General features: G+C 34.7%; 1 protein-coding gene across 1 annotated transcript; it reads left to right on the top strand.

The window, feature by feature from the left end:
* Positions 1–6,412: 6,412 nt before the first annotated feature.
* LOC113701399 (probable trehalose-phosphate phosphatase J) lies at positions 6,413–10,262 on the top strand. The gene is made up of 12 exons (XM_027222027.2): positions 6,413–6,552; positions 6,662–6,957; positions 7,265–7,405; positions 7,538–7,609; positions 7,794–7,886; positions 8,077–8,139; positions 8,222–8,323; positions 8,576–8,653; positions 9,130–9,199; positions 9,507–9,577; positions 9,688–9,780; positions 9,918–10,262. The coding sequence occupies exons 2-12, from the start codon at positions 6,679–6,681 to the stop codon at positions 10,020–10,022; spliced, it is 1,167 nt and encodes a 388-aa protein (XP_027077828.1). The 5' UTR covers positions 6,413–6,552; positions 6,662–6,678; the 3' UTR covers positions 10,023–10,262.
* Positions 10,263–10,582: the final 320 nt, after the last annotated feature.

The raw sequence follows: 10,582 nt of genomic DNA, 5'->3' as shown, positions 1-10,582 counted from the left end.
TTTGTGTTTGGATAACTCAAGTTTGCCAAATAATATTTCAGTACTTGCATCATAAATGTTTTTTTCAATTCATCTTTTTATATTTTCAATCACTTTTTTTTTATCTGACATCATCACATCACAAAAAACGTTAAAGTAATTATTTCAAATTTCATAGTCATTATATGTTTATAACTTTTATCACACTTATATATAGTAAGTGAATTTTTTTTAGTTCAAGGGCTCCAAATAATGTACACAACACGGAAGCAGCCAGAGATAATTTATGTCTTAACACCGGTAATTTAGGCGAAGAAGATGGGATCACTTTTTGATTAATAAAGGGTTTCTTTATGCTTTAGTTCTGCTTACTCTTTCGGTCCTTTCTCTGCAAGACATGGAACCAAAAAAGCCAGTAGTTTTCCTGGCAATTGCAGTCGGTTTGACCATCAAAGTACAAATCAAGATCTCAGGTCTCACAAAAAGTGTCGTAATCTATATAATAAAATAGGGAGATAGTTACAGAAAAAATTTCTAGTTACGTAAATGCAGACTCATGGCGATGAATTCCGAGCATGAAGACTATTCTATGCAAGAATCTCATACTTTTATTTTGTGTAGAAAATTGTGCAGGGATTCAACAATAATCTCTTTAAAGGTTCTGTTTTGATTATTCTCCTAATTTATTCTTCCACTGTTACCTTCAAGAATCAAGAGGAGTCCTCCTCCTGTTCACACCTATAATTATAGTAACTAAACATCATTAATTAATTATGTTCAATAATTGAGCCATCCATCATGTTTAATCATCCTGCCAATCACCTAGCTTGTGCTCTACGGTTCTTTCGTCTGCTGCTCTAATGCTCATAAGCCTAGTGCATGTTAGACTGCAACTGATTCAAAGCAGGGGTGAATGTCAAGTACTAAAAATGCCAAGAGGCATCAGAAAAGTGACATAAAATGAACACTGCAGGAAGGTCATCTCACCAGGGAGGCAGTATAGAAGAACTTTATTATGGTGTGGAAAGCACTACTAGTCTACTGCTTCAATCTAGAAATTCATCAATAGTACGTATGAATTTGACCGGAATATTCATCTATTTGTCCTAAAACACAATACTCAATTGGTCTTTGTTATTATCTCAATTCCAAGTTTGTTACATGAGCATATATATATATATATATGGAGCAGTGTAAAGGTGTTGGAATAAAAAACAAGTTGGGATACAATAAAAACAAATTGAATTTTTTTTTTTTACAAAATTAGACTCTAAAAAGCAGGTGAAACAATCGAACTAGAACTCTCCTTAAAAAAATACACGACTTTTGGCCATATTCTTGTAGTATTATTTCTCTTGGTGTATGCGTAAGTGTACCAATGAATACGTAACAGAGTAGAATGGGACAGAACAAAGGAGGTGGAAATGGAATTGGGGGCATGAATTATGACTTCCGTGTCGATTTTTGTAGTTAGTCCAGTCAATAGTGAACGCATTCAAGACTAGATGCAGAGAAGAGAAGTGAACAAAGGGCATAAGGACGATTTTGTACTGTCTCATGAAACCCCATCCACTTCCATCTGACTCTTTCTTTCCATCTATCTTTCTCTCTGTCTTGCATTTTGACTGACAAAGCAATTACATAACACAATGCATAACAATTTGTATTTTGGATTTACGTGGATTGCTGTCTCAGTTTCAACCTGCTTTTTGTCTAGCCACCAATTTATGATTATTAATTTCCAGGAACAAAACTAAAGAACAAGACAATCTAGCTACTGCCTGCGTGCTAACACTGGTACCAAGTGTTTTGGAAGCCAGGTGGCTCGAGAACAAACCCTTTAGGCTTTAGTATTATTGCTTTCGGTTGCTATACAAACCTATGACACGTATTCCAAATTTTTTTCCTTTTTCACTTTTTCTTGTATTACGTATAGACTGCCTTATTTTAACCACTCACAACCTTAGATATGACTAAAAAGAGGAAGTAGGTTATTGGATATTTGAATCAAGATTTATTCGGTAAAAACTCATTCAAACTTAGTTCGCAAACGGATCAAATTAAAAATAAATAATGTTTTGTGTTCACTATAATTTTTTAATACAGTTTAAATTTAGCCCAAGTAACGTAAAGTTTTAAATTTATGCATAAAAAAAATTCAAATTATTCGAGCTCGATTTGATAAAATGTTCGTTTATGTTTGATTCGATAAATAAACAAGTCAAATTTAACCTCATTAAAAATATTAAACAAATTTAGACACTAAGGTACTCCACAAATTTAAATACTAAGTTGCTCGACTTGATTTCCAGCAACGATCAATCGTACTGGACGATTTCCAACAATCCGTTAATGAAATATGTTTTGTTATTAAAAAAAAAAGTTGCTCGACTTGATTAGTCTCGTCTCCACCCTTAATTTTAATACCTTCTGTTGTTTACGTTGTCTCGTGCAATTAATAATCGTTAAGATCCAATGCCTAGGGTAAGGGATGGGTTGGATGGTATGAAGAAGGGAGTGTAAGTGAGAAACCTCTCACTTACACGAAAAAAAAGGGTCCCATACCCGTCATATTGTGTTGGGTTTACTTTCCTTGTTCTGTGTTTTTTTTTTCTATAATTGATATAGACATATTTATTCTAATTGCTAAGATTAAAATATCAGGAATTAAAATTCTGAGTTCTCGTTTCTCTGCCTCCTTTCCACTTCTAAAATACCACCCTCCCTTACTAGCAAAAGTGATAAAGAAAAGATATAGACTTGCATATGTTAGAAATAAAGCTTAGGATCATTCATTGAATATATAACTAAGAGAACTTGTGGTAATTAGGGCTCGAAACTTTGCAATGATGTTAACAGGCAACAAGTTGCATTCAAGTAGATATTGTATTATTTCTTGATGGACAATTTACTATTTTCAACACTTTTTGAGTAGGAGTACCATTAACGAAGAAAAGCCAGATTTATTAGGTAGACTTGTGTTGGTCCAAAAATGCTTATTTGGATTATTGGATTTCTCCTTGGCAATATATAGTTTGTCATGCCAGTGCAGGGATAAAAAGGGTAAGGATCGCAATTTGTATGCCCCTGCCTCAAGTTAACATCCGCTGGATTATTTAAGCAGTTACCCGATGGGTTTGAGGAAATCCATGTTGTCAAGTTTCAAGTGCATGGGCTTGGAAGCCAGAAATGTCAAATGAGCAAGACTTTCTTTTTTTCCCTACAAAAATATTAGATGACCCTTAAGTAGTTATTGTTCGATTATTCGGTCAGCTAATTAAATTAGTTGGTTTGATGCTTAATTTATTTCTTGTTGATCCCAGCAGCCAGAGAAAGTGAAAAAAGTAAGATATACTAATTGACTTATAGGTTCTAGGACTGTGGAAAAACTACTCAGCCTCTGATAGAGGAATAATTTTCAGATAGAGTATTATTTGTTAGGACGAGAATAATTTTGTTAGGCTATATGATGTATGTGAGATAAAAAGTGGTTGGGAATACAAAAAGGTGAATTGGGAAATATGTTTATGATACAAGCGAAATATTATTTGGAATAATTTGGCAATCCAAACACCGAGAACGTTTTCTTAACTTGGCCAGCCAAAAAACAAAATTTCAGGTATACCTAATTTAATGACCTTTCCGGGTTCTTTAACTTGTGTATTTACTTGTGCACCGGCCTACTCAATTCATCTAAATGTCCAAACAAGCATGACTAGATCTACACACACACACAAAAAGATTTTATTGAACACCAATGAATAATATATCTCTCTTTTCTTTTATTAAATGATGTTTTGTTTCAAAAAATGAATATGTGTCTTTTTTCTTTTTCTTTTTTTTATATCTACTTTCAATCAGAGACTATCACCGATTCAAAATAATACTTCCCGTGACTATTTTTTGAAGCACATGAATAATATGCAAGGTTCATCTTTTCTCTTTTATTCCTGATTTCTATGATGGCATTGATTGGAAAACTGCTGGCATGCATGACGCATCAATATTGAGGAAAAGTAGCTCTTACAAGAGGTAAGAGAATATGATGCTACTAGGGCACCCTTTCTCCACAAATTCCCAATTTTCATAGCCAATCTCACTACCCATTTTAAGTATGACAGAAAAATACGTGCAAGTAATCCCCATACCATGCACTGTTCACTTTCTTTTTTGATGTAAAATTCTAGAAGAATATTAGGCATGTGTTATTTCACAGGGTTTTTTTTTTTATTCTTGTTATCATTTTCCACAAGTCTTAATTAGTGCCCCAATGCTTTTGTTAACCGACTCTATTAATTAGTGCCATAGAATTGGAAAATAACGTCTGAATGGCATCAATTTAGGTTGGAAGAAGTATAAAGTAATCACCAAACACCACTCTCCACCATACTCCCCTTCCCTCTTGTTGCTTCAATGGGGTCAGAATCATTGGTGCCAGGAAAAAAAAAAATAAAATTAAAGCCTATTCATGTGCCAAGCAAACGAAGCGAACCATAAAGTAACACAAGGATATATGAAAAGCTTTCCCAACTACAATTGTCTAATATTTTTCCACCTAAAAGCAGTAAAAATAAAGAAAACAGAGACAAGGAGCTGCTGGTTTTGCAAAACTAATTATTAAGTAGGTTTTGAGCTGCTTGTTTTGCCGAACTTAAAAATAAAAAAAGGGGGCTGGCCATTAAAGTCCCTACAAATTTAGGGACCATTATCTACTCAAGGAAAGTTCGCAACCTTTATACTTCATTTTCTTATTTAAAGAAGAACGTTTTTGGCTACATCCATGGAAATCAACTCCAAAAATCCGTGGGTATGACTATGATACTCCACTAGAAAAGTATCAGACGCTCAATCTGAGCAACTATGCGGTAATTTTTCTAATACCAATAATTTATTACATTCAATAGTAAGTAATAGGGTATACCTTGCAAGTTGTAGTTGATCAACTATTTCTTGTCTGTTGAAACAGGGCCATCAACCATTGTCATAGGCAACTGTTTCACAAGATTCATGGTCATAATTGACTAAATTTTAAAATTTTAAATTCCAATATATATATATATAGACACACAGATATGCATATTGATTTTTATATTACGTGTGTGAGGAGTGTAACAAGTGTTTCATGTTTACATGGTACACAACTCCATTTGAATTTGTCTGTTTTTCAAATACAAGTTTTCAAATATAATACTGCAGTATCACTATAGTAATACACAGACATATACACCTCAAAAAAATTTAAAAAATAACTCCGTTTGGATTAGTTTTTTTGGAGTATTTTTAAAAAGAATTACTATAGCAGTATATATGAAAAATTTTTATTATAAATTTTTTTTGAAATATTTGATATATTGTATGAATGAGATGTTTTTTGAATTATTGTGTATTAATATAGTATTGTATTTGAAAAACTTATTTTTTTAAAAAATAGCCAATTCAAATGGGGTTATGTTACATTTTCGTATATATTATTATAGTAAATTTTTTCAAAAACAGACCAAAAAACAACTAATCCAAACAGAACGGCCTGAACAAACAACTTACAATTTGTTCAAATCAACTAATCAGTGATCATCGACGTCAAATATACTACGTTATATATATGACGTGGTGCACATGAGTATGCAATACCTTCTCGACCTCACCCGCACCATACCAGTAAACCCCCACTCTAACTGGCCACATGCCACGTTGGCCAATCCTCCCCCATACTTCCTCATCCACGTGGCACATGTTCCAGCTGGCAATAGAGGGCTGTTGTGGTGACGGCGAAGACGGCGGTTAAGGAAGGTGTTGTGATTAGTGATTAGCAAATTGGGAATACGGTGTGGGTATGGGGACCACGTGGGAGGAAGTGGAACCCTCCACAGGATATTGAATGTGGGGTCCAATTCTTCTTTACATTTAAATTTTTTTTTGGGTTAATTCCACTTTGTCCCCCCAAACTTTGGACGATTATCCACTTAAGTCCCTAAACTTCAAAATGGGACACTTAAGTCCCTAAACTTATAAATACCTCCCACTTAAGTCCCTGAACTTATAAAATGGGACACTTAAATCCCTAAACCCTCATAAAATGGGACACTTCAACCACCAACGGCATTCAGGATTTGTTAACAATTTTCCTTAAGTGGGAGGTATTTATAAGTTTAGGGACTTAAGTGTCCCATTTTGAAGTTTAGGGACTTAAGTGGATAATCGTCCAAAGTTTGGGGGGACAAAGTGGAATTAACCCTTTTTTTTTTGGTATATACAAAAGACGTGGGTTCTACCTAAGGACTTAGGGGGGGCCTGGTTTTCGTCCGTTAGTGTCTGGTTGTAAGTATAAAACAACCAAGCTGCCTCCAAATTTTCTCGCAGTCACGCACTGAAAACTCTTCTTCCTTTTCTTGTTTTCTTTACTCTCTTCCTCTCATCTCTCCTCCTCTCTCCTCACAAATCTCTGTCATTCTTCTGTCCCATTTCGTTCTTTCTTTCTTTCTCTCCTCCCTCCCTTGCATTCTCACAAGAAGAAAAAAAAAAAAAGAAAACAGGGCACTCTGTTTTCCTCCATCTCTGTTTCTTGAACTTCAGGTGATTGATTAATGCTATATATTACTGATTCTTGATCAATTTCATGACACGGGCTTCTCTTAAATTGGATTTTCTTTTGACAATGTATGGTTTGGAAACTTCCTTGCAGGCAAGAAAACAGCTACAATGACTAAACCGAATGTGGTAGTATCTGATACAAAATCAGGTATCAGCATGGCAATAACTGTTGCGGTGAGAAACTCAGCACTTTTCACCACTGCATCCCAGAAGCCTCCAGCTGTTCCGGGAACTTACATCACTATTTCTAAGAAGAAGCTGCTTCAGAACCTTGAAATCAATACTGGGGCCAAAATCAACTCTTGGGTTGACTCAATGAGAGCTTCTTCCCCTACTCATCTCAAGTCCACCCCACCTCTCTCTTCTGACGACCAATCCTCCTCGACGGTAAGTTTTTGCTTGCCAGTCGCCATCTTTCCTTTCTTTCTTGCTGTCAGGTTAAGGGTCCGGTTCATATAGAAAATTTTACAAAGGAAGAAAAAAAATAGTGCGTGTTTTTATTTCCTTGTGCAGTCACATCTGCAACTTGGCTAGTAAATTGCATGGAAGATACAAGTGAAATGTGGAGGTGGATGGGATTGTTTTTTTTGTTTTTTTCCTTTTGATTTATTAGTCGGTTTCTTGCAAGAACGATGACGTAGGTGATGACATTAGGATTGACATGGAAAATTTATTTTGGATTTTGATCAAACAGCTGCACCATCCATCGGCTCTGGACATGTTTGAGCAAATAACTAATGCTTCCAAAGGAAAGCAAATAGTGATGTTTCTCGACTACGACGGCACGCTTTCGCCTATAGTGGAGGACCCTGATCGCGCTTTCATGTCGGACGCGGTTAGTTAGTTAGTTAGTTATTTCGTACTTTGCGAGTATTATTGGTGTTATGCTCCTACGATTATCAAAGAAGGAAGAAAAAAAAATCCCATTTGTTCATACTTCTGAACAGTAGCAGCATTTGTGTGACAGATGAGGGCAGCCGTGAGAAAACTTGCTAGGTATTTTCCCACAGCGATTGTCAGTGGAAGGTGCAGGGACAAGGTACATTTTTTTCTTGAAAATGTTTTGCCTTTTGGCTTTGGTTTTTGAGTAGTAGTAGTACTAGCAGGTATCTATGTAGTGGTTGGTACTATGAGATATGGAGATTTGGTTATATTCTTAATTTGGATTGCTGGGGAGGATGGTTTAAGTTTGGACTAATTGTTGTTTGGTTCTTTAATTTTAGGTATATAGTTTTGTACGACTGGCAGAATTGTACTATGCTGGAAGCCATGGAATGGACATAAAAGGGCCATCAAAAGGTTACAAACACAAGAAAGTAAGTAGCAAAAGCTTCCGTTTTGGTAGTGAATCAAGAAACTTCTTGGGCAGCTTATATCTCACTACTTTAGTCCACCCAAAAGAAAAGAAAAACAAAAGGGACCCCCCTCCCCCCCCCCCCCCTCTCTAATCAAAAGTTTTGTCATTAATCAGACTCTTTTTTTTTGTTTTGCCCCCCCTAATCTCAGGGAGCTCAAGCTGTGCTTTTTCAACCAGATGCAGCTAATGAATTTCTTCCTATGATAGATGAGGTTAGTATTTTAGCTAATGAACGTACGCTTGGTATTATTATTTTGCAAATCTGATTTATGTTGATTAATTCCCACTAATCAGGTTTATGAAGCACTACTAGAGAAAACTAAATCAACGGAAGGGGCAAAAGTGGAGAATAATAAATTTTGTGTGTCTGTACACTTCCGCTGTGTTGATGAAAAGGTATATTCTACTAACTCCAAAGTACTAGTAACTTTTTTCCTCTTTATGTCTTGTCTATCATGCAACTAGTTTTTACTAGTAATTATATCACTAATCATGATTATTAGCGTGATTTTATTTTATTTTTTTTTAAAAAAAACTACTTTATCTGATAGATACATGGATGGGCCTTTGATTACTTTTGTGGGCACGACCAATCATGGTTAAAGGTTTAAAGTAATGGGTTCTGAATTTTCTATTGTGATATCACAGAAATGGGTTGAACTGGCACAGCAAGTCAAATCAGTCTTGAAGGACTACCCAAAGCTTCGATTAACCCAAGGAAGAAAGGTATATATGTGTATGACGTCATGATTAAGTCATTTCCTCAACAAAATTAATCATCTTTAATCTATTTTTTTTTTCAACAGCCTGAATCAGACTTTTGTTGTTTTATAAACCTAATCCCAGAATTAACCTCAAAAGCCGGCAACTCTTGAGGCAATCCCAGGGACTTATATCCCAACCCAAACCCAACCCCAACCCCGATGTGGGACAAATGTACCTATAGGGGGGACCTGCTGCTAAGTGGGATACTACCACCCAATACCCTTTCAACCCTGAGGCAATTTGTCTTTTTTCAACAGCCTGAATCAGACTTTTGTTGTTTTATAAATCTAATCCCAGAATTAAACCTAATCATCTTTAATCTATTAGTAGTATGATTTCTTGGCTAATTTTGGGTTTCGTACGAGATTTTATTTCAATTAATTAAGTGATCATGAAAGAGTGTCTCACTATCAGAGTGTCATTTTCATTTGTAACAGGTATTAGAAATCCGTCCTACTATTAAATGGGACAAGGGGAAGGCCCTCGAATTTTTGTTAGAATCACTTGGTAGGTTTTTTTTTTTTTTTTTTTTCTTTTCTAATGAAAATTTTATTTTTTTTATACTCATATATATATATATATTATAATTATGTTTTAGTACTTTGGATACTACGGAGCACATGATTATAAAAAATGACTGACTGAAGTGATGAAATGAGTTGTAGTTGCAGCCACTTTTTTTTGTAGTTTCGATTTAATTAATCTAGAGTTTTGTTCCAACATGTGATAGTTAAAAGTTGCTTAAACATAATATAATTTAATCACTCTAATTAACTGTCATAATTAACAAATCCAATCCCTTTCTACATTACAGGTTACGCCAATCGTAAAGATGTATTTCCTGTTTATATTGGGGACGATCGAACCGATGAAGATGCTTTCAAGGTATCCAATGCTCCCAATCAAGATATACATACATATATATATATATATATATATATATATATATCTTTTTATGTTAAGTAGTAATAATCAAGGTTAATTGCAATAATTAGGTGTTGAAAGAGAGAAGACAAGGTTTTGGAATTCTTGTTTCAAAAACTCCAAAAGAAACCAGTGCTTCTTATTCACTAAAAGAACCATCAGAGGTAATTTGACACATGTTTACCTATCTCTATAATCACTTATTTTTGTTTTTTAACAAAAAAATTATTCTAGTACTCATCAAATTTTTAAGAATTTTTTCAATGACTTATGAGTAGTTTCTTTTAATTGGTTTCTTTAGGTGAAGGACTTTCTCCAACGCCTAGTGCAGTGGAAAAGGCTGTGCTTAGGACGACAGTCCAGAGTTCGAAGGCAGCTTGAAGACATAAATGCAATCTCTGGCTAATAAATTAGAGAAATTCTATAGTAAAGATATAAATATATGTATTGTTGTAGCCGGAAAAAGAAAAAAAAAGTAAATTCAGAGAAAAGCATGAAAAAAGAAATTTGCTTTTCTCTGGGCTTTTTGGCCTTGTACATCTTTGTATTATTTAACCATGTACAAGGGAAATTCCGCTGCACTAATTTTGTAAGGTCGTTTTCTTTTTTGCTATCAATGAAAAATAACTAGCTTTTAGCTTTTCAATGGTATCCCTCTACTCTTTTTTTTTTTTTTTTAATCTTTTATCATATAATTTTGTTTAATAATTCATTTGTTGAGTGTGCTTTGGGGCTCACCTGTAATGGAGATAAATTAGATTGCAGACGGTTATGAGGCCCATGGATGCCATCGCACTTTAACGGGCCAATTAATTTTCTTGTACAAAATTCTATATGACACTCATGGCAGCCCGAAAATTCGTTGTTCATCAAACGTTAACTGGATGGGAAGTAAATTAACTATGAGTACGATTACCGAGATTTTTATTATTTTTTTTTTCAAATAGAGATGCTCAACAGTGACTT

This window comes from Coffea arabica, chromosome 7e, assembly GCF_036785885.1.
Source record: "Coffea arabica cultivar ET-39 chromosome 7e, Coffea Arabica ET-39 HiFi, whole genome shotgun sequence".
Classification (NCBI taxonomy): Eukaryota; Viridiplantae; Streptophyta; class Magnoliopsida; order Gentianales; family Rubiaceae; genus Coffea; species Coffea arabica.
Note: the sequence above shows the minus strand (reverse complement) of the source record. Positions and strands in the feature narration are given on the sequence as shown.

Excerpts from the sequence above, each read along its gene's own strand:
- LOC113701399 (XM_027222027.2), top strand. The coding sequence starts at position 6,679 with ATGACTAAACCGAATGTGGTAGTATCTGATACAAAATCAGGTATCAGC. Across the intron at positions 9,200-9,506 it reads ATTTTTGTTAGAATCACTTG|GTTACGCCAATCGTAAAGAT; the intron begins GTAGGTTTTTTT and ends TCTACATTACAG. Across the intron at positions 9,578-9,687 it reads CCGATGAAGATGCTTTCAAG|GTGTTGAAAGAGAGAAGACA; the intron begins GTATCCAATGCT and ends TGCAATAATTAG.